The 24887-nt window shown below is 36.8% G+C and overlaps 1 protein-coding gene across 2 annotated transcripts in view; it reads left to right on the top strand.

Annotated features, from left to right (window-relative positions):
• Positions 1-24887, top strand: part of tmem131 (transmembrane protein 131) — a 39159-nt gene that overhangs the window by 2133 nt on the left and 12139 nt on the right. The window contains exons 2-24 of one of the 2 annotated variants that reach the window (XM_077607263.1): positions 2704-2765; positions 2848-2885; positions 7713-7781; positions 12136-12256; positions 13644-13760; positions 13841-13963; positions 14764-14844; positions 15000-15150; positions 16347-16403; positions 16481-16542; positions 16618-16726; positions 17518-17626; positions 17697-17850; positions 18526-18696; positions 19678-19788; positions 19950-20084; positions 21316-21420; positions 21489-21575; positions 22728-22880; positions 22996-23071; positions 23827-23941; positions 24056-24194; positions 24295-24404. In XM_077607263.1, the coding sequence (XP_077463389.1) occupies positions 2704-2765; positions 2848-2885; positions 7713-7781; positions 12136-12256; positions 13644-13760; positions 13841-13963; positions 14764-14844; positions 15000-15150; positions 16347-16403; positions 16481-16542; positions 16618-16726; positions 17518-17626; positions 17697-17850; positions 18526-18696; positions 19678-19788; positions 19950-20084; positions 21316-21420; positions 21489-21575; positions 22728-22880; positions 22996-23071; positions 23827-23941; positions 24056-24194; positions 24295-24404 (2455 nt within the window). Of the gene's footprint in view, positions 1-2703; positions 2766-2847; positions 2886-7712; positions 7782-12135; positions 12257-13643; positions 13761-13840; positions 13964-14763; positions 14845-14999; positions 15151-16346; positions 16404-16480; positions 16543-16617; positions 16727-17517; positions 17627-17696; positions 17851-18525; positions 18697-19677; positions 19789-19949; positions 20085-21315; positions 21421-21488; positions 21576-22727; positions 22881-22995; positions 23072-23826; positions 23942-24055; positions 24195-24294; positions 24405-24887 lie in introns of those variants that run through there. The other variant, XM_077607264.1, reaches the window with a different exon arrangement.

The following is a 24887-nucleotide window of genomic DNA, read 5'->3' as shown; positions in this document are numbered from 1 at the left end:
TGGGAGTAGCCAAAACGTCTTTTTGAAGCTACGTCCATTAGCACGCTTCTGCAGAAGTGTGGTTTCTTATTAATCTTATTAATATACAGCTGACTGAATCTAATTTGAATACTCTGCTGTTGATTGGCCGTCGGTGGGAAGCTCGCGGTGCGGAGACGCCGACTATAATCATACTCAAACGACACCAGGTGTGGTTATTTCACAATTATACAGAAATAAACGTTCCAGATAGTCACTCAATTCACATTCCTGCTTCAATTGTTTGTGCTCAGCACGTAATATTTGAACAGGGCGTCGATCTTCCTGAATATTTTATAAGGCAACCTTTGATTTGTTCAACTATTTGTCATAGAACTGCCTGTGAAGAGCTTTTCTATTACATGACATTTGATAGCTGTCAACAAGTCCAAGGTTAATTATCTATAACAAAGGCAATACAACAAATTATAGAAATGTCAGCTCATTGTCTGCGTTTAAGGGCGGTAAACGGAATGTTCATTTGCTGCTCGGTCTCTGGGCTCAAAGCGATTGGATCTGTCATTTGCCGTATTTTCTCGCATAAAAGCCGTAATTGTTGCAAAAAAAATGACTGAATCGAGGGTACGGCTTATATGCGCACAAATTAGACTTGACGAAACGCCATAACGCAAGACGATACGGTCATTTATTTCAGAATAGAGAAAAGATAAACAGATAAAATGCTAAAGAAAAAATATTTTGACATCTAGGAATGAAATTCAAGACTTCCAAGACACTTCCTGGTTGTATTGCTCACCTGACTTCCTTTTTAAAATTTGTCTACGTGCTCGCAACGTCCTTTTGGAATGTGCAATCCAGCAATCGATGTATTTCTATCTTCAGTATCTCAAAAATCTCACGTGCTATGATTTTTCTTAGGATTTTCCCTTCAAAGTAACACATCTGTACTCCCTATTGAAACCATGAATATGGAGGTGAAAATTGTGAATCAGGGGGCGGCTTATACGCGAGAAATTGTCAAATTCAACCACTTTAAGGCTATTTTAAAGGTACGGCTTATACGCGGAGGCGGCTAATATGCGAGAAAATACGGTACAGTAATCCCTCGAATATCCTGCGAAGTAGGGACACCCCTATTATAAGTACTTTAATATATATATATATATATATTTTTTTTTTTCTTCAGTGTTGAGTGCGAGTACCAAGTGTTTTTATGAACTTAAAAAAATTAACTAATAGCAGAAAAAAATCACAAAGTGAATTCTCACTAATTGAGGGAAGATTACGCGCATAATAAGTAGTCACAACATAAATAAAATAAAAATAAAAGGGAAGTGGACAATTGCCACCAACAAACAAACAGTTAAATATCGGATTCCAAATTGTACATTCAAGTCGTCTTGAAACATCTAATATATAAATTTACTCTGAAAATGTCAGGCCGCTTGACACACGTTGACGTTTTACGATGATTAACGTTAGCCGCTGACCCAACGCCTACTAAATAAAGGTTTTCCCGCGGCTCTAATGCGCCGAAACACTTTCGCCGCGGCAAAAGATAAAGTGAGCGCGAGGTATCACTTTCTCACAAACTAATGGGCCAGTGATATGTTTGCACAGGATTATTTTCAGCGCCGCTAAGCTGCTTTAATTGACAATACGCGCTCTCGCTCTCAACACTCGATTTAACGTATCCGTTCGGTGTTAGTATAATAACCAGGTTTTGCTTTAGTTGGACGCAAACTGCCACGCGTGATCCCGTTTCGCCGGTGTCGGGTGTTGAGGGCGCAAATCTCCGGCGGTGTCGCGTTTATCTTTGCCTCGTTTTAGGAAGGGCGCTAGTCAAACTGTGCTGTGGTGCTGTCTGTCAAAAGTAATTGCTTGAAAACCCAGATTGCTTTGGATTTCCTGCTCTTATTTGCGTGTCAAAAAGTTGATGTGATTATTATCTTACATTAACGTCGGAATGAAAAATGACCGCAATGTTTCATATCGAGGGTGAGATTGAGATCTGATTTGTTGTTTTTTAAGAATTATTATTTTTTCCTCTTGTTACAGAACCCCTGAGACAAAAATACAGTAAAAGAATAGCTATTTGACGTAAAAATATTCAAAAATATTGGCTGTTTATTTAAAAAAATGTTAACAAAAATATGTTAATGTTAATTCTTAGTTTGTATTTCTGTCATTTACTTAAAAAGAGTTTAAAAAATGAATATTACGGGAAAAAAAGACAAAATATTGCAAGGCAAGTCAAAATATTTAATGAAGACATTACTGTATGTTGGGTTAAAAAAAGGATATTGGAAAATAAAAAAAGAGAGAAAAATATTGTAAAATACAAACTAGTTGACAAAATGACAAAAATTCAAAAATCACTGTCACGAAATATGAATAATGTATATATTTTTTCTCTTTTAAACCAAAGCCCTAAACATATCAAATCATTTAAAACATTAATAACTAGGACAAAAATATCACTAAATGTTATATTCCTGACTTAACAGACAAAGTTTGGGAATATGAAGAAAAAATTAAAGTAAATACACCCCCAAATTAATTTAAAAAAGATGTCTTAATACACCCTTGTCCACAAAATTTGCAATTAACAGTGAAGGGCGGAGCCTGAAAGGAAAATCTTTTGTACTTTAAGTTTCTTTCGTCAAACTTTTTGGGGAAAAAAGTCCATTTTCATTTTTAATCAATACATTTTTTTCCTTACAGCGTTCATTCAGTGCGACACAATATTAGAAGTTCTACAATTTGGCAATGAAGAGGTTTTCCCGGTAAGTACATTTTTTTATTTCGTGTTGCGTTCAAGTGCCGTGACAATAACGATTTCTTCATTTCACCTTATTTCTTCCGCAGGCCGAGTCCGACATCAATTTTAGATTTTGCCGACAAAGGTATGTATTATGTTTTTTTTTTAAATGCCAAATTCTGTATCGGGACTCAAATCGCGACGCTAGCTCTGCGATTCGTCCACCGTCACGAGTGAGGAGCTTTGACTGATGGCACGGCACGTTCCGATCTGTTCAAAGCTTATCTTGCGACCAGTTCCCCTCGACGTGGGAGTGGGAAGAGATGTTTTCATTTTTCTGGATAAGACCGTTGGGGAGGAAGAGCTTGTTAATCATTATCCGATGCTCTGCGGGCGTGTTTTGGGTTAAGAAGACTGCATTTAACATGAGCCTCAGGCACGTTAAAACTAAAATTCTTACTTCTAGTGCTGCACATACAGTGGTACCTCGACATACGAGAAATTTGAGATACGAGTAAAATTTTGGGCAAATATTTATCTTGAGATACAAGACAAATTTTGATATGAACGTAATGTCTCTACGAGTACTGGGCGGAGCCTTGCATTTTTTCCAGTGTTTTTTTTCCCGTTAGTCAGTGCGAATGGCGGAGCTTGTTCGCTAATACGAGAGGAGTATATACTACTTTTGGTTGGCAAGTGGTCGTGCGTTATCCTATTGTGAGGACATTTGTGGGCATCATTTTGGGAATATTTTGAAGGGAAGACAAAAGCAAACAATGCTTGATAGGTTGCATCTGAAAGTCAGGGTGGAGGCGGGGCCAATAGAAAGGTATCAAAATTTAAAACCAAATTAGAATTAAGTTTAGTGTAAAGTTGGATTAAACTTATTTTTGAGTGTGTCTGCATCATAATCCAAGTTCATTTAAATGTGTTTATGTTATGCTACGAGCGCGTTGCCGTGCTAAAAGTCCCCCTCTCCCCTCCGCGAAATCCGTCTAATTTTAGTACTATTAAATCACTCGTCATTTATACTTTGTTAATAGATGACGAATTAGAACAAATCAAAATGTTTTTCTTATCCAATATCCTGTTTTGGGTGTTTTTTCGGAGGGTTGGAACCAATTCATTTGTTTTGAGTTCATTTCTATGGGAAACGTTCATTTGAGATACGAGTAAATCGACATACGACAAGGGTGTCAGACTCGGGTTGGTTCGCGGGCCGCGTTAACGCTAACTTGATTTCAACAATGTTTATTTGAGCTTTTTAAAAATATTTTTTGGGATTTTTCCAAAATGATTTTTGAACTAAAAACACAGAAAAAAGGTTTAAAAATTACAATTATTGATTTAAAAGGGGGAAAATCAGGAAATTTAATATACATCTATACCAAGGGTGTCAGACTCGGTCGGGTTGGTTCGCGGGCCGCTTTAACGTCAACTTGATTTCACGTGGGCCGGACCATTTTAAATATAATATTTAGATTTTTTTTCAATAAATGGATTAAAAGAACTGGATTAAAATCCCTGAATATTCAGTTTTTTTAATAGATCTAAAACAATGTCTATTTTAGCTTTTTTTTAAATATATTTTTAGATTTTACAAAATGATTTTTGAACTAAAAACACAGAAAAAATGGATTAAAAAATTACAATTATTGATTTAAAAGGGGGGGAAATCAGGAAATTGAATATACATCTATACTCTACATTTTAATTTGATCCTAAAACAGAACGTCGGCACTCATCATTTTTCTTTCCCGGGCCACACAAAATGATGCGGCGGGCCAGATTTGGCCCCCGAGCCGCCACTTTGACACGTGTTAAAGGATGAAATAACTAACCAGTGCAGGGAAAAGTTGGTCGAATAGTGTAAAAGGAGTCCATGAATGCTGTTGGCCATTGTTTTGCTTTGGTTAGCTTACCTGGTAACTCCATTCTAGCCAACTCTGTCAATTCTATTGTGGCAAGACTTGGAGGACACATTAGGCCCTTTCACGCAGACAAGCAAACAATAGAGCAGTTGAGCAGGCATCTATTCTATACGTGCCTTTCCCACCGGATCCCAACAAAGCGCCACATTCCACCGTCCACAACGTGACTTCCCTCAGTTTTGATTGGCGGCGCACTGGACAGCGACGCTCGCGTTACTACACTTGACACCTTCCTCGCTGCCGATATCGCCGCTTCCTGAAATTTCCTTCAGGGCGTCCCTCCCGCATTCCACGTCAGTACTTTGGCCCTGATATGACACGCAACGCCAGCCGTGACTCACAATTCCGAGGGTGGCGCCCTTACGCAACGGGATTCGTTTTTGGTAGTTCCTGAAACGCACTCCACGTTGACGATTGGCATCCGGCCCGAGCCAATCGTGAATGGCAACCACTAGTAACTGGTTTAGCTTGGTATGTAGATCAGAGTAGCCTGCAAATATTTTTGTTATGACAACCAAAAAACTGCTCCTTATCTAGGCCAATCTACGCAAACATTTTTCATAAAAAACTTCCTCTGTTTTTTTTGTCACTTCCACGCTAGCATCAATTGACAATTAAAATTAGCACTATAAAAATTAAAATTAGCATTGATTCATTGCCTGGAAATTCAAGAATTTTTACTGTTCTAATCAGGCCTACGACCTTGACTCATTATTTAGTAAATTATACCCAAAGTAGGGTGGTGAATTATGGGATATGGAATGATGGGGACTTTAACAGATGGGCTGCAAAAAATGCTCATTTTTGTCATTAATTTAACGATTAATGTTGTTTTGGGCATGTTGGAAGGAACAATGAATTTTAATTCGAGCTTCCTGAATTCTTCCACTTGTTAAACACGATCCTTGTCTATAATTTCCTACTCATTCCTCCCACAAATAGTCTTTCATCGGCAACTTATTTCAAATCATGCCAAAGCTACGCAACAAATTTCCTGCTCCTGCAGAGATTTCTACCAGGAATCCTTTGAGGTGCGTCTGCAAAACCTGCCGCCATTCTTGGAAGGCAATTGCCTTCAACTGACCTCAACTCAACTTAAAAGAAACTAATGAGGCGTGTCAATCATGTGTAGAACACCCAATTCTTACTTGAATGACTATTTTCTCTCATATAGGCCGTATTTGTCGCTTAAAAAAATTATGACTGAATCTCCGCGTCTAATTTGTGCGCTTAAAAGCGCACAAATTAGACACTGAGATGCACAAAACGCCATAACGCAAGACAATGCGGTCATTTATTTCAAAATAAAGAAAAGATAAACGGATAAAACCCTAAACAAATTTTATTTTGATGTTTAAGAATGAAATTTAAAAAAAAGTATCTTGCATAAAATGTGATAAAACTCACTTGTGCCTGCTATTGCTCGCTCAGGGCTCCGCCCTCTTACCTAGGGATGACAATGAGACCACTACAGACACACTTCCTGGTTGTACTGCTCACATGACTTCCTTTTTGAATTTGTCTATGTGCAAGCAACATGCAATCCAGCAAAAAGATAATTTCGATTCATACAGAATCTCAAAAACACCCTTTGACTTTGATAATTTTCCCTTAAGATTTTCCCTTAAGATTTTCCCTTAAGATTTTCCCTTATGGTTTTCCCTTAAGGTTTTCCCTTAAGATTTTCCCTTAAGATTTTCCCTTAAGGCTTTCCCTTAAGGTTTTCCCTTAAGGTTTTCCCTTAAGATTTTCCCTTAAGATTTTAATTTTACATTTCAACGACTTCAAGGCTGCGGCTTATACGCGGGGGCGGCTAATACGCGAGAAAAAACTGTAATTCTTCAACCAGACAATGCGAGACAATGTGGACATTTATTTCAAAATAAAGAAAAGATAAACACATGCTAAACAAAATTTATTTTGATGTCTGAGAATGAAATTCAAGAAGGGAAAAAAATCTGTATCTTGCAAAAAATTTGAAAAAAACTTACTAGACCGCTATGGCCACACTTCCTGATTCTACTGCTCACATGACTTCCTTTTCAAATTTGTCTATGTGCCGGCACCAGGTGAAAATTCTGAATCGGGTCGTCTTATACGAGAGAAATCTTACAATTTAATGACTTTAAGCCTGAGGCTTATACGCGGGCGCGGCTAATATGCGAGAAAAAACTAATTCTACAACCAAAAGCTCAATTCTACCAACTAAACTGCCCTTTTTTGTTGTTGCCGCGTTTAATTGATACCCCATTGGCTCCCACCGTCTATTTCACCTGTGTCAAAGTGGCGGCCTGGGGGCCAAATCTGGCCCGCCGCATCATTTTGTGTGGCCCTGGAAAGTAAATCATGAGTGCCGACTTTCAGTTTTAGGATCAAATTAAAATGAAGAGTATAGATGTATATTAAATTTGCTGATTTTCCCCCTTTTAAATCAATAATTGTCATTTTTTAATCTATTTTTTTCTGTGTTTTTAGTTCAAAAATCATTTTGTAAAATCTAAATAAATATATAAAAAAAGCTAAAATATACATTGTTTTAGATCTATAAAAAACTGAATATTCAGGGTTTTTAAATCCAGTTCTTTTAATCCATTTATGAAATAAAAAAAAATCTAAATATTATATCTAAAATGGTCCAGCACACATGAAATCAAGTTGATGTTAAAGTGGCCCGCAAATCAACCTGAGTCTGACACCCTTGCAGTCTATTTCAAGAGGAGGACCGCCATCTATTGTAAGATCCACCTGCCGTAGAACCGGCTTTGCAAGTTCTGGCGCTTCCATCCTCGACAGCTGAGCTTCGACTACTGATAGGTGGAGGTGTGGACTAACTAAGAGTTGTGTGGCTTTTTTTTTTTTTTTTTTACACCTGCCTTTGTGATGCTCGCACACAAACGCCAGCAGAAAAGGATCGGACTCGTCCCAGAGCGTACCTAGTCGCCAATTCCCGGGGCCTCCTTCCCTAAACTGGAAAAGAACGCCAACATGGATGCTATTCTCTCTTACCTTCTGCTCTTGTCCCATTTTTTTGTCCCCCGCAGCTCGGCGCCGCACCAAGGAAACTGCCGACCTTTACATTTCGAACCTCCCATGTTGGACTTCAATAAGCAGTGAGTTGATTTTTGATAAGTATTATTTTTTGGTGGTGTTCACACACTTGTCAAAGTTTCGGTAGTGCACGCTCAGCGATATTTGTGGCGTTGGAATGTACAGTTGACAATGCAGTTTTCGGGAATGTGACGTTTTTTTGGCAGGCATTCCGGGTTTTACACGCCCATATAGTGAGGGCTAGGAGGAATTAAATCACTTGATGATATTACCGTGTCGTTTGTGGACCTTATGCCAGTTGGTTAGACCGGGAAAATTGTTGTGTTTATTGATTTGAAACGATGTGGGCACTTGTTTGGATATGGAAGCAAAATAAGTGGTTTTGAAAATGTGTCATATTGGAAAAACTCAAAGAAATAAAAACACTAGACTGCATTTTAGCTCAGTTTTAATAGGATTTTTTAAAACATTTTTTTTACAGTTTCATGCAAATGTGTCAGCAAAAAAGAGAATTATTTTAAGTGTCCTGGCCTGAAAATCTATTTTTTTATTTTATGACACTGCACAAATTAATTTTAGTTCAGTTTTAGTAGGATTTTTTATTTTTTTTATTTTTTATTAACAATTTCATGTCGTCTCATGCAAGTGTTAGCAAAAATTGCCTGCAATCCTTGAACTGCAATCATAATTATTTTAAGTGTCCTGGCCTGTAAATATATTTATTTTATGAGACTGCAAAAATAAATTTTAGTTCAGTTTTAGTAGGATTTTTGTATTTTTTATTTTTTACAGTTACATGCAAATGTGTTAGCAAAAAGTCCGTGGAATCATAACTATTTGAAGTGTCCTAGCCTGTAAATATATTTTTAATTTTATGACACTGCAAAAATTAATTTTAGTTCAGTTTTAGTAGTATTTTTTTATTTTTATTTTTATTTTTTAACAGTTACATGCAAATGTGTTAGCAAAAAGTCCGTGGAATCATAACTATTTGAAGTGTCCTAGCTTGTAAATATATATTTTTATTTTATGATACTGCACAAATTAATTTTAGTTCAGTTTTAGTAGGATTTTTTTTTTATTTCTATTTTTTTTTTTTTTACAATTTCATGTCGTCTCATGCAAATGTGTCAGCAAAAAGTCCTTCAATCCTTGAACTGGAAGGAGAATTATTTTAAGTGTCCTAGCCTGTAAATCTATTTTTTTATTTTAGGACACTGCAAAAATTAATTTTAGTTCAGTTTTAGTAGGATTTTTTATTTTTTTTTATTTTAACAGTTACATGCAAATGTGTTAGCAAAAAGTCCCTGGAATCATAACTATTTGAATTTGAATATTTAATTTTACTTCAGTTTTAGTAGGATTTTTCAAAATGTATTTATATATATTATTTTTTTTAATAAAAATGTCATGCCGCCTCTTACAAATGTGTTAGCAAAAAGAGCCTTCAATCCTTGAACTGGAATCATAATTATTTTAAGTGTCCTGGCCTATAAATATATATATTTATTTTATGAGACTGCACAAATTAATTTTAGTTCAGTTTTTGTAGGATTATTTTTTTATTACATCCCATCTCATACAAATATGTTAGCGCAAAAAGGTCATTCAATCCTTGAACTGAAAGCAGATTTATTTTAAGTGTCCATTTCTGTAAATATATTTTATGATACTGCACAAATTCATTTTAGTTCAGTTTTAGTAGGACTTATTCATTTATTTTTACAATGTAATGCCGTCTCAAAACGTGTTAGCAAAAAGGTCCTCTAATCCTAAAACTGGAACTCAGAATTTTTTAAAGTGCCTATAGGCTTCAATGTTTATTTAGCCAATTGAATTTATTATGAATTTCTTTTAAGTAAACTTGTTACAGTTTTAATTCCAGTTTATCTATTTTTCAAATGTAAGAATTTGTAGATAGGAGCAATGTGTTTTTCAGGATCAATACTAATTATTCGTAGTTAGGAGGCCGCTAATCAATATTTTGATATTCATGTGAAAATTGGTGTAAAAAAATTGAGTGTGCGGTTTTGTTAAGATTCTCTTGCTATGTTTGTCCAAACCGTGCAACGTAGAGAGTTGAATTTTTTTATGGTGGCCAGAAACCGATGTCGGATCCCAATAGACCACATTTGTCAAAGCGGCGGCTTGCGCGGCAAATCTGGCCCGCCGCATCATTTTGTGTGGCCCGGGAAAGTAAATCATGAGTGGCGACTTTCTGTTTTAGGATCAAATTAAAATGAAGAGTATACATGTATATTAAATTTCATGATTTTCCCCCTTTTAAATCAATAATTGTCATTTTTTTTAATCCATTTTTTTCTGTGTTTTTAGTTCAAAAATCATTTTGGAATATCTAAAAATATATTTTTAAATAAACTCAAACATTGTTTTAGATCTATAAAAAACTGAATATTCAGGACTTTTAATCCAGTTATTTTAATCCATTTATTAAAAAATAATCTAAATATTATATCTAAAATGGTTTATTTTAAGTGTCCATTCCTGTAAATATATTTTATTTTATGATACTGCACAAATTAATTTTAGTTCAGTTTTAGTAGGACTTATTCATTTATTTTTACAATTTAATGCCGTCTCAAAACGTGTTAGCAAAAAGGTTCTAATCCTAAAACTGGAACTCAGAATTTTTAAAAGTGCCTATAGGCTTCAATGTTTATTTAGCCGATTGAATTTATTATGAATTTCTTTTATGACCACTTGGAGTTGTCACCTTAACTTCCACTTTTACTACCAACCACAAGCTCCCACGCCGCCTTCTGTTGACTTGCCCCACCCACTGACTCACTCACAATCTTACACTCATTCACAGATACTTTGTTTACCTAGTAGTTAAGATACAAATAAATAGCAATTAACCTGTAAAAAAAATCAGTTTACTTGTGCCACAAGGAGCACACACGATTTTTTCTTAATCCAAGGGTGTCAGACTCGGGTTGGTTCGCCGGGCCGCGTTAACGTCAATTCGATTTCATGGGACCATTTTAGATATATTTAGAATTTTTTTTAATAAATGGATTAAAAGAACTGGATTAAAAGCCCTGAATTTTCAGTTTTTTATAGATCTAAAACAATGTTTATTTTAGCTTTTTTAAATATATTTTTAGATTTTACAAAATCGTTTTTGAACTAAAAACACAGAAAAAATGGATTAAAAAATTACAATTATTGATTTAAAATGGGGAAAATCAGTAAATTTAATATACATCTGTACTCTTCATTTTAGCTTTTTTTAAATGTATTTTTAGATTTTATAAAATGATTTTTGAACTAAAAACACTGAAAAAATTACAATGATTGATTTAAAAGGGGGAAATCAGGAAATTAAAATACATATATACTCTTCATTTTAGCTTTTTTAAATGTATTTTTAGATTTTACAAAATATTTTTTCAACTAAAACCACAGAAAATACAATGATTGATTTAAAAGGGGGAAAATCAGGAAATTTAATATACATCTATACTCTTCATTTTAGCTTTTTTAAAATGTATTTTTAGATTTTATCAAATGATTTTTGAACTAAAAACACTGAAAAAATTACAATGATTGATTTAAAAGGGGGAAATCAGGAAATTAAAATACATATATACTCTTCATTTTAGCTTTTTTGAATGTATTTTTAGATTTTACAAAATAATTTTTCAACTAAAACCACAGAAAAAAAATACAATGATTGATTTAAAAGGGGGAAAATCAGGAAATTTAATATACATCTATACTCTTCATTTGAATTTGATCCTAAAACAGAAAGTCAGCACTCGTGATTTACTTTCCCCGGCCACACAAAAATGATGTGGCGGGCCAGATTTGGCCCCCGGGCCGCCACTTTGACACATCTTAAACCATCAAATTTGGCCATAAATGTATTTATTTACCAGCGTCATCATTTCTGATGACATTAGTTTGTCGGCAAGTACGTGAGCTGAATTGAAGATTTTGCATTTAGTCTCGGGATGCAAAAGTATGAAACAAGTTGTTTTCTGACAGGAGCTTTTATTTCCAAGTTTTCCTCACAAAGACTGATTTAGATTTGCAAACATAGGTTTTATCAGCTATAACCTTGAGAAAAAGTGCCTTATCGTGCTGACCAAATCACGCCGTCAACTAAATCAACTTTTTATACAAGTTGGACTCCCCAGAAAAAGCTCAAAAGTTCGCGTTGACCTCGTGTGAGGAAACTCCCACACGTGACATTCCTCGGCCATTTATTACAATGTTAAAATTTATGAAAACAACTGCGAGAGAGTTGCAACTATAGGAAACAAACACCATTAATTTAAACTGCTTTAACCAAAGTAGCAATCAAATGCCATTTCATTAATAAAGCACTAATAATTGAATTCAATCTTGAATGTTGACATTATCAAATTTTTATGTCTCTTCTTTTGACAGGCCTGTGGGGATGCCAAAAATGGAAAAAGTGTATTTACATAACCCTAGCTCAGAAGAAATTAGTTTGATATCAATATCAGCGACCACGGCGCATTTTCACGCCTCTTTTTTTCAAAACAGGGTGAGTACTATCTACTTAAATTCCATTTTTTTTAATCAAATGTGTTCTTTGAAACTATGATACAATGTGTGGAGTTGTGAGATAGCAATTTAGAAACAATGATACAATATGTGGAGTTGTGAGATAGCAATTTAGGCATTTAACCTTGTCAGGAGGAAACTGGTGTGTCCGTTTTTATGCAAGTTATGGCGGAATGTTGAAGTTGGATGCGTGGCAACCGGCCTTTTAATCATGTCTGACAAATATTTTCTTACCGTGAAACGCCACGCCTACACTACTATCACACTTTAATGTGTGTGGTTGTGATGAGAGGATTCCAAAAAGAAGCTTAGACAGCAAAAGGATTATGTACCCTCGAAAAGCAAAAAATACAAAGAATTTTCCTAAGATCCTCTCATTTTATAATGAAAAAACAGTAAAGTTAAAAGCAACAATAATTGTCAGGCTGTCCAACTTTTATAGAAATGACCTTTGACCTCTTGCCCGGATATTTCTTTTTTCATCATCACCTTCCTTTCAAAATTGAGTTGATGTAATATATATAATATATAAGGTAATTAGTGTTAGAGTCATTCTGCAGAAGGCCCCACCTTGTGGACTTCCTGTGTGTGGCTCCAGTTTTTTTTTTGCTAGGTCTACATTGTGTTCTCTGTCTGTGCTTGCTACTGCAATCAAGGGATTTTCCCGAATATGGGATGAAATAAAGTTATAATCTAAACTATTGTAATGATGTAGTATATGTAATGTCACCAAATGAAGAAACAAAGTGGAGTGGACAAATAAAACTACATTTTATAATTTAAAAATACAGCAACGTAAAACGCAACTATAATTGCCAGGCCACCCAACTGTCATGTAAATGACCTTTGACCTCTTGCCCAGAAATGTCATTACACTTTCCTGTTTTTTACCACCTCCCTTTCAAACTGGAGTTGAATAAGCTATCGCTAGGATAAGTTACAAGCTAGCCCCAAGTTTTCGTAGCGTTAGCTTTTCTGACATGTAAATGACCTTTGATCCCTTGCTCAGAAATGTCATTACACTCTCTTATCATTACCACCTTCCTTTCAAACTTGAGTTGAATAAGCTATCGCTAGGATAAATTACAAGCTAAGCTAGCCCCAAGTTTTCGTAGCGTTAGCTTTTCTGACCTCTGACCTTTCCCATTTCCTATTTTACGCGTTTTATTTTTATATTTTTTTTTATTTGTCCTCGAGACACATAGCCTTTGTTTTCTACAGACTTTTGGAACAATTAAAAAAATAATAATAATAATTCTAAAACAATAGGGTTCGCTCAGGTCTGTTGTTTGTGTTCTATCTATGACCAATCATTTTTTGATTGTTTGTCTCAAAAATAATTCCATCTTTTCTCTCTGTCCTCGCAGATGATTCCGCCTGGTGGAAACACGTCATTCGACGTGGTCTTCCTCGCGCGAGTCGTCGGCAATGTCGAAAACACTTTATTTATTAATACGTCAAACCATGGAGTGTTTACATACCAGGTAAAGAAAGACTTGACTCATTTAGCGCATCGTTTTACATGTGAAATCTTGGCTAAAATGTATCTTCCCCTGGTCTGCAGGTTTTCGGGGTGGGAATCCCAAACCCTTATAGACTCCGTCCCTTCGTGGGAGCTCGAGTCCCAGTAAACAGCAGCTTCTCGCCGCTAATAAACATCCACAACCCCTACAGTGAACCGCTGCAGGTATTTTAACATTTAACACTATAAAGAAACCATGCAGTTTCTGAGTACCGTATTTTCACACTTATAGGGCGCACTTAAAAGTATAACATTTTCTCTAACATGGGCAGGGCGCCCAATCAGCCGGTGCGCCTTGTTTATGGCCTAACTGGCGAGCGAATCACAACTACGAAAAGTTTAAAAAAATGAAAAATAATGCTTGAATATGTATTTATTAACAGAAAAATGTATCTAGAAAACTACTTCCTAAAATGCCATCTTTTACCACCCCCTGTCCAAATTGAATATAAAGTAAAATAGTCCAATTTAAATGATCAATTTTGTGTGGCTATTTATTTCTCTTTGTAATTCTGGCACTTTATATATATATATATATATATATATATATATATATATATATATATATATATATATATATATATATATATATATATATATATATATATATGGAATGTGTGTCTCACAACATGTGCACTTTCCTGTTAATATAGAAATGTAGAATGTAGAAATATGGTGGGAATGGCATTTAACAACAAAAATTTACATCTGTTTTCTAAAAGAATGGCTAAAGAAAATTGTTGTCCTTCAATTTTTCATATTTTGGTAAAATAGTTAACCTCAATTGAGTGTTTCTTTTAAGCGTATGATGAAAATAAGAGGCCTAAAAATAAAAAAAAGGATTTATATTACAGAAGTAGGAAACCAAAATATGTACTTGGATTTTTTGGAATGACCTATGAATTATTAAATCCATTACTCTTATTAAAATGACGTTATGTGTGTGTGTGCTTGATTGGCTGAAGGTGGTTGAGATGTATTCCAGTGGAGGGGATCTACATCTAGAACTCCCTACGGGTCAGCAAGGAGGCTCTGGAAAATTATGGGTGAGGAACTTTAATGTTACACCTGAAATGCTCCTATTTTGTGGAAAAAATCCCAACGCCACGTCATCCAATCAGCACGCAGCTCTCGTCACGCTTTTGTCCGAGTGTTGTTTTACAAGCTGACATTGTCACCGCTCCTCCTTTTTGCCCCGAAGGAGATCCCACCCTTCGAGACAAAGGGCGTGATGAGAGCCAGCTTTTCGTCCCGAGACGTGGACAACCACACGGCCTTCATCCGGATCAAAACCAACGCCCCCGACGACGACAAGTTCATAATCCTGCCGGTCGAGGTGGAGGTCACGTCAGGTGACAACAACCGCACCCCCCATATTTCACAATTGCATGTCTTATACAGTAATACCTTGAGATACGAGCTTAATGCGTTCCCAAACTGAGCTCGTATGTCAATTTACGTCATTTTTCCCCCCATAGAAATGAACTAAATACAAATTGAACTCCCACTTTCTGAAAAAAAAAACACCCAAAACAGGATTTTACAACATCTTTTTATTGGTTCTAATTTTATTAATTTAATTGGTTAAATTTCAACTTTAAATTGAACTTAAATGAATTTTGATTAGTCTACACACACACTTAAAAATAAGTTTTAATCTTACGTTACACTACAGTTAAAACTTCTTGTGCGATAACCGGGGATACTTTTTGCCCGGCAACACGCTCGTAACATAACATAAACAAATTTAAATGAACTTGGATTACGATGCAGACACACTCAAAAATAAGTTTACTCTAACCTTGCACTAAACTTAATTCTAATTTTGTTTTCAATTTTGATACCTTTCTTCTCCTTGGTTGGCTCTATTGGCCCCGCTGATAGATCTGTAAAAATAGCTTCAGGAGCAGGTTAAGAAAAAGTGAGATCAATTTAATAGGAAATAGGATTATTACCAGACTGCAGGATGGGGAGAGAGCTCGAACAGCTGTAAACCGCTCAGTTGTCCTTGCAACTCTCTCCGAATGAACAGTGGGCCAGCCTTTATATAGGAAAACAGTATAGTATAGTTTCTATGACAACGACCAAACTTTGGGCGAAGTCTGATTAATCAGTGTCAAGTCTCCATGACAACGACCAAACTCTGGGCAAGTTTCTTATGACAACGATGTTTCTATACTTACAAAAACTGATACAATATGAACAAGCAATTGCCAAGCGACTTTGTCATCTTATCTTACAACCGCCTCCACCCTGACTTTCAAATGCAACCTATCCAGGGTTGTTTGCTTTTGTCTTCCCTTCAAAATATTCCCAAAATGATGCACCCAAATGTCCTCACAATAGGATAACGCACGACCACTTGCCAACCAGAAGTAGTATATACTCCTCTCGTATTAGCAAACAACCTCCGCCATTCACACTGACTAACGGGGAAAAAAGTTCCGTATCTCAAGATAAATATTTGCTCAAAATGTTACTCGTATCTCAAATTGCTCCTATGTTGAGGTATGACTGTACTGTATTTTAACACCCTGTGTCCGTGCAGCGCCCGGGATTTACGCCTCCACCGAAATGCTCGACTTTGGCACCCTCCGCTCGCAAGGTGCACCCGCGTTCCAAACGTAAACCACACCCTCACGCTTGGTCTCCGCACTCACACGGCTTTTCCCCCCCCTCTAGATCGGCCAAAAATGTTGGCTCTGTACCTTTTAAATTCGGGGGCGAAAGACGTTCCCATCACGGTGAGTCGCGAGTTTGGAATCCACGGACGGAAAACGGTTCTTCGGCGCTTCACTCTTTCTCCTTTTTCCCTGCAGAGCGTCCGCACAACGCCGTCCAACGAGGCCGTGACGATAGACTTTAAAGCCATCACGCTAAGAGCAGGAGAGAGCCGATATACGAAAGTAGCCATCATTAGCTTTGACGGTAAGTGCGCTAATGCGTATCTTGGTACCCGGACATTTCGTCGACGGACATAAGTCGCCGGACGCTTCGACGAACGTACACTTCGTCGACGGACAATTCGTCGCTAGAAAGTTCGTCGCCAGACAGTTCGCCTAACCTTAACCTCTATTAAAGAAGACAAAGGAAATTCACATATTCTTTATTAAAGAAAATAAAACAGCAAAAGCTCGCTCGACAACACATACACATTAACATTTGGGCGTGTGCGTACTAAATGGGCTCGTCTCTAAACACACTACGCACGAAACGGTTCCTACGTTGAGCGCTCCATTTCTATTTATTTTTTTAATAAAATAATTGTATTTATTGCTTTTTATTTCAAAAATGTAGCACTCAACGTAGGAACCGTTTCGAGAGTAGTGTGTTTAGAGACCAGTCCATTTAGTACGCACACGCCTAAATGTTAATGTGTTGGTGTTGTCGAGCGAGTTTTTGCTGTTTTATTTTCTTTAATAAAGAATGTGTGAATTTCCTTTGTCTTCTTTAATAGTGGTTAAGGTTAGTGGTTAAGGTTAGGCGAAGTGTCCGGCGGCGAAGTGTCCGCTCGACGAATTGTCCGCTCGACGAACTGTCCGCTCGACGAACTGTCCGCTCGACGAACTGTCCGGCGACGAAGCGTCCGGCGACGAACCGTCCGGCGACGAAGTGTCCATCGGCGAAATGTCCGGTCATTGCGTATCTTCACTGTCATCTCGATGTTTTTTATTTTTGAAGTTTTCAAGTTCCTCTCGCGTGTGTTTTGGTTGCCGCAGCTTCCAAGGCCAGAAAAGCATACCAGTTCTTTGGTAAAATTACAGTCAAAGCGAAAGAAAAGAGCTATTCCAAGTTGGAAATCCCTTACCAGGCCGATGTTTTAGAGGGGTAAGTCATGCACACCCGTGAAATGACTTTAATACCAGTTGCAGGTTTGAGTTGAGTTCCTCATGTCTAGATACCTGGGATTCGACCACACGTCGACGTTGTTCCACATCCGAGACAGCCCGGTGGATCCCGTGGAGCGGCCCATATCCCTCACCAATGCCTTCAGCTTCGACATCCGGATACACAACGTGTCCTTGCCTGAAGAATCCAAAGCCATGTTCACTGTGAGTTCTGCTCCTTTTAAACCTCCCTTTTAATCTTGCTCATGGTGGACCAAGTTGGATAGAAAAGTGCCAGAAATTGAACCAAAATCACAATACAGTGGTACCTCGAGATACGAGCTTAATGTGTTCCGGAACAGAGGGAGGGACTTTTTGCACGGCAACACGCTCTTAACATAACATAAACAAATTGAAATGAACTTGGATTACAATGCAGACACACTCAAAAATAAGTTGAATTGAACCTTACACTAAACTTAATTCTAATTTTGTTTGAAATTTGGCTCTATTGGCCCCGCCTCCACCCTGACTTTCAGATGCAAACTATCGAGGGTTGTTTGCTTTTGTCTTCCTTTCAAAATATTCCCAAAATGATGCACACAAATGTCCTCACAATAGGATAACACACGACCACTTGCCAACCAGAAGTAGTATATACTCCTCTCGTATTAGCGAATACGCTCCGCCATTCGCACTGACTAACGGGAAAAAAACACTGAAAAAAATGCAACGCTCTTCCCAGTGCTCGTAGAGACATTACATGAGTGAGTTGCGACCAGAAAGACAGTGCCCATAATGTTCTTATGAGCAGTTTCCCCATTAAAAAAATGTAAATACGATCCTAGAGTCCAAAGCTAACCTTTCTAACCGTTTTTTTTCCACCAATGTTGCTCCCAGGTGCAAAACTTCAGCGCGCCTGTCCTGATCCCGGCCCACGAGTCGCGCTACATCTTCTCACTCCTGTTCCAACCGGTTCGGCCATCCATCCACATCGACAGCAACATTTTGCTCATCACCAACGCGTCAAAGTTTCACCTGCCCATCAGGGCTTACACGGGCTTCCTTGAGGTACCCTTTTCTCGCTAACTCACCTTTTCACTGGACAATGATTTGTTGGACTATCAGCCGCGCCTTTTGAATAATTTGGCCGGGCCCGCGGTTTACTCTGGTGCGAGTTATGTAATGTCTTTTATCTATTTCCTCTGACCGCCATCAGCTTTTTGTTTTTGTTTTTTAGGCTATAGTTCTCCCCCCAAAAACTGTTGATGTGTTACATTAACAGGTTCTGATTCCTTATTTACTATTACTTTATATAATGTTTTTTTCCTTGGATAAATTCAAAAACTGCCCACCAAAAATGCAACTCATACTCCAATGCAACATATTTTTTCACCCACTTTAATGGTGCATTCTTTAGCTAGTGCGTCTTATACTCCAGTTGACTTATACAAACTACTACTTATTTATTATGTTGACTGTTTATTTATAATCAAATCAAAAGCCTTTATTGTCATCATACACAGCTGCGTATAACGAAATTGGTGGTGCTACTCCAAGCTTGTGTTTTCCCAGTAAAAAAAAAACATAAATAGTAGTATAAAAGTATAAAAAGTCACATCCCGGCTAGGTGAATTCTAAAATATTGCACAGATTCTAAAATATTGCACAGATTTCTAAGATATTGCACATTGTTATTGCACACCCCGAAGTTAAGACAAACATTTTGCTTTTTGCTTTGTTGTTCTGCTGCCTTTGACTGTACTGTCTAACTTATAACTATGCCTTTTCTTGCTACTGTCACAATGAAATTTCCCGAATAAAGTTATCCAATCCAATTTTAAGGCTATTTTAAGGGTACGGTTTATACGCGGATGCGGCTAATATGCAAGAAAATACGATATATAAACCCTCTTTAAACTCCAGTTGACCTATATTTTTTTTCCCACTTTAATTATGCATTCTTTGGCTGGTGTGACTTATAGTCCAAAAAATTGTGTATATATATATCTATATATATATATATATATTTTTTTTTTTACTCCCCATCAGACCCACGTGCTGCCGCCGAGCCTGAAGAAGAACATGCTGGACTTTGGTGTCCGGAGCTCCACAGACATCAGCAGCATTGTTTTTTTGGTGGTGAACAGTAACCCCATAGAGGTAGAAAGAACCGACAGCGTACGACTGATAATATAATCATCTTAGAACATCTGCTTTTGTGCCGGATGTGTTGACGTGTATTTCACAACTCGAAACAGTCATGTGACTCGCCCCAAAAATGTGATTTTTTTTTTTTTTTTTTTTTTTTTGCACTCACTTAGCTAGAAGTAAGGTCCTGGCAGGTGACTGGTGACAGCCTCTCTATGGAGCTTCTCCGAGTCGAGTGGGGAAACGCCACGACTGCGTCCAGTCGCATGCGAGAACTGCAGAACGCGTCGGCTAACAGTCAAAAGTCGGTAGGTTGCTTTTCACATGTCAGACTTCTTTTGCGTTTATGTTTTTTTAAACCGTTTTCAGCAATCAATCATTTTCTGTTAGTTTTACAGTTTTTCAGTAATGAGCTGTGTCTGTATTCTCACCCTTTTGCTACTGTGACAGTGAAATTTCCCAAATATGGGCTGAATAAATTAGATTTGATTTAGGATTAGATTAGATTAGATGTAGAATTAGATTATAATTTTATTTCATCCCGTATTCGGGAAATTTCCTTGGTTGCAGTAGCAAGACAGAACACAAGACATTGTAGACCTAGGTAAAAAAAACTGGAGCCACAAACAGGAAGTCTACAATAAAGTTATCTAATCTAACATGTCACAATTTTATTTAATTGAGAAAAAGAACATTTATTACGAGCTTCCATTGAAAAAATATTCTCGCATATTAGGGGAAAAACGTACTAAAGTTTATATAATTATATATATATAATTATATATATATATATATATATATATATATAAGGTATTATATATTTAGTTTTTGGGCCTTTTGCAAATGCTTTAGTTTTTTTTCCTTGATTTCGGTTCACTTTTGGTTGAAGGGAGGGACTTACGTCATAAGAAAACTATGCCTTATTCTGACAGATGGCAATTATGACAAGGCGTGTTTTTTTAAAACAAGATTTGGACCACATTTTGCGTATTTGTTGAACTCATTCACTAGCGAAGACGAGGTATAAACAAAGTTTTTTGATGTTGACCTCATAACTAAAGAACAAAAAAGTGAGGCAACAACCTTTTTTATGATGATGGGAATCTATTTGTTCTTGAAATTTCTGTGTGCTCATAAAATGCTATTTTAAGGGAATGTCTTGCATAATGTTTAGTGGCGAATGAGTTAATTGATGGTGGGTTGGTCAAAACAGTACGGATGTTAGGTTTTTATTTTTATGTCGTTCTATAAATGCAAGTATGACTAATTGCGAGCTGGCTTTTTTTAGGTACATTTTCCCCAAAATGTTTTTTAAATAACATCAAATAAATTATCTTTTTTTTTTGTTTATTGCAAGAATGCTCCCTGTGTGTTCTTTTATCAGTTTAAAAAAATATTTATTACCTGCCACTTGTTGCTTTTTCTGGCTGTGTTTTTTTCTTAATTTAGGTCTTTAGCGTTTTTTTACTTGAGGGTAAAAGTGTTCCTGTCAAAATTCTCGTCATTTTTTTTAAACATCCACGTATTTCCTCTCTCAAGGTGATTATAGCATCCGGCTTTTACGCAGCTTTCCGCGTGACGTTGGTTGCCAAATCCCTGGAGGGCACCTATGACGGAGCCATACACATTACCACAGACTACGAGGTTGGTGTCCATTTTTCCCCGTTTCCCCGTTTGCTCGTGGTGAACTCTGAAATCCGTTTGCCCGTCAGATATTAACCATCCCGGTGAAAGCACTCATCGCTGTGGGCACCTTAACCAGCTCCCCCAATCACCTCGTCCTGCCTTCATCATTCCCAGTGAGTGAATTGAATTGAATGCTTTTATTCTCATTACACAAGTATGACATTCAAAGCTTTCACCACGGAGTACACAAATAACAGACCAATAAATAAGTCGTCACAACATAAGTAGGTAAGTACACAAATACCAACAAACAGGTAAATAATCAGTCAATCAATAATAAATAAATGTTCAATAATTAATACATACCTAAGTAGTTAACATAAATAAGTAGTTAACATAAATACGTAGTTAACATAAATAAGTAGTTAACATAAATAAAAGGTCAACATAATAAGTAGTCGACATAATAAGTAAGTAGTCGACATAATAAGTAAGTAGTCGACATAATAAGTAAGTAGTTGACATAAGTAAGTAGTCGACATAATAAGTAAGTAGTCGACAGTCAACATAAGTAGTCAATATAAGTAGTCAACATAATAAATAATTAGTAAACATAAGTAGTAAACGTAATAAGTCGTCAACATAATAAATAAGTAGTTAACATAAATACTCAACATGATAAGTCCACAAGTATTGTACATAATAAGTAAGTAGTTAACATAAATACTCAACATAAGTACACAAGTATTGTACATAATAAATAAGTAGTCAACATAATAAATAAGTAGTCAACGTAATAAGTAGTCAACATAATAAGTAGTCAACATAAATAGTCAACATAAATAGTCAACATAAGTAGTCAACGTAATAAGTAGGCAATATAAGTCGTCAACATAATAAATAAGTAGTTAACATAAGTACTCAACATAATAAGTAGTCAACATAAGTCCACAAAAGTATTCTACATAATGAATAAGTAGCCAACATAATAAATAAGTAGTCAACATAATAAATAAATAGTCAATATAATAAATAACAAGTTAACATAAGTAGTCAATATAATGAATAAGTATTAGTCAACATTGAATAAGTGGTCACCTAAATAAGTAAGTACAAAGTGACTAAAGTGGTTATCAGTAAGCCATGATTAGGTGCAGAACTCCAGTTGAGTTTGGCGACAGCTCCTGGGGAGAACTGTCCTTGAGTTTGTTTGTCTTGGCTGTTATGGCCCTCTAACGCCTGCCAGAGGGCAGCAGGTCGAAGGCTTGTTTGCTTTTTGACCACAAATACACAAATCATTCTCTATGTTTACTCTTTGGCTTCAGGGGAAAATTGTGCATCAAGTATTAAGCATCAAGAGCTCATTCAAGCAAAAAGTCAGGCTGGAGCAAATCCAATCGCTGACGGAAGACATCCGCTTCTACTACAGGCGCCTGCGAAACAATAAAGACGAATTGGAGCCCAGGCGCAAATCCAAGGTACAATTGGAATCCCTTTTCATTTTCATCAACTCCAAATGAATCCCAATAGGCCTCAACCGTAACAACCCGCACGAACAAATGGAATTTGTCTTCTCCCCGTGTCTCTTTGCAGGTTGCAAATATTTATTTTGACGCCAGGTTGCAGTGTGAAGATCACTGCTACGTGGGGCTGCCTTTCGTACTAAAATGTAAGTGTTGTCGACTCGATGTTGCTCCTCCCAACTCAGGATCGCCATCCCGTATTGATCCAAACATAAGACGATGTTTTTTTGCATTGAAATAAGACTGACTGTTGGTCGTCTTAAAATCGGTGTCGAGACATTGTAACCGTTTACAACATGAGATACTTTTATAGTGAATGCTGAACACTTTGTTTAGTTACTGCAATTTTGTCGTTTTATCACGGTGGATTGGTTCATTTACAAATGTAATTTCAATAATCAAAACAGAACAAAAAGCCTTTATTGTCATCATACACAGTTGCGTATAATGAAATTGGTGGTGCTACTCCACAAAGTGCGTTTTCCCAGTAAAAAAAAACACAAATAAGTAATATAAAAATATAAAAAGTCACATCAACTTTAGTCTACACATTTTAATGTTCAGATATTAAGTTGGATCCGTTTTTTTTGCATGATTTGAACGAGGGCAAAATAACGTGCTTTTTCTCGCTAATATATTGATTGGTACAATCATTTGTTTCAGATGTACAGACATTATTTTGTGTCTAAAAATTGAATTTTGTGTTCTTTTTTCAAACTTGAGTCCTTGAGAAAGAGGGCGTCGTCTTATATTCGGGACAATACGGTATTATTAAGCGCAGACGAATTGCCATGTATTATGAATAATATAAAGGTGGCATAGTGTGTATGGCAAATTTGAGCTTTTTCATCACTTTCTCATCAGAAGAATTTAAAGAAAAAAACATTCTCATTTGTGTCAGCCGAATCAAAGCCTCACGGGATGGCGCTCCACGAGGACATCTGGGACGCCGATGTGGATCTCCACCAGAAGCTTCTCAAGCGATGGCAAGAGTTGAAAGCACACTCGGGCCACTTGTAAGTCATTAATCCCATTTCCATATTTATTTATTTTTCTTCTCCCATTGGCCGGACGGGGCTATTTACAGAACGCCACACGCATTTTTTCCCCCTCTCTTTCCCCTCCCCAAGGGTGGAGACGGCGTTCGAAGTGAACACGGATCTGCAGAAGAACGTGGAGACGAAAATTTCAGCCGAGCTGACCTGGCCCAGTCTGGTCAACTCAAGTCGGCGCATCACGTTCCCGTTGACCAACACAAACAGCTCCTCTGTTGAGTGCCCCACAAGGCGCCTCTTGTGCGCCGGCAAAACTCGCGCAGGAATTTCTTGAGGTGTCGTTAAGTCTCACTCGCTTCGCGTCTGGTCTTCAGGAAGAAGAGGTCACGCTCAAGAATCCCGCCGATGTGCCCGTCTACGTCCAGGTTCTGCCTCTGGCGCTGCTGCCCAGCCCTTCGGTGTTTTCCGGAAAGTTGGCTGACAGGTTGGAAAGTCCAGCGCTATTTTTTTTCAATGTCTTTTTAAGATGGATTGACACTTTGTGATTCAATCATGGCAAGAGTTGCCATAGGAATTGGTCAAATAGATTTCAATTCATTTGAGGAAACATTTCGGAATGTTCTTGAATAAAAAACAAATGCAGACATTAGATTAGATGAGATTTTAGATGAGATTTTTGATGAGCTTTTAGATTCAATGAGATTTAATGAGAGGAGATTACATTTTAGATTCAATTCGATTTTAGATTAGATTTTAGATGAGATTTTAGATCAGATTTTAGATGAGATTTTAGATGAGATTAGATGAGAGGAGATTCCATTTTAGATTCGATGAGATTTTAGATCAGATTTGAGGAGATTTTAGATGAGATTTTTTAGATGAGATTTTTTAGATGAGATTTTTTAGATGAGATTTTTTAGATGAGATTTTTTAGATGAGATTTTTTAGATGAGATTTTTTAGATGAG

The sequence above is a fragment of the Stigmatopora argus genome, chromosome 8 (assembly GCF_051989625.1).
Source record: "Stigmatopora argus isolate UIUO_Sarg chromosome 8, RoL_Sarg_1.0, whole genome shotgun sequence".
Classification (NCBI taxonomy): domain Eukaryota; kingdom Metazoa; phylum Chordata; class Actinopteri; order Syngnathiformes; family Syngnathidae; genus Stigmatopora; species Stigmatopora argus.
This window is presented reverse-complemented; position numbering and strand designations above follow the sequence as displayed.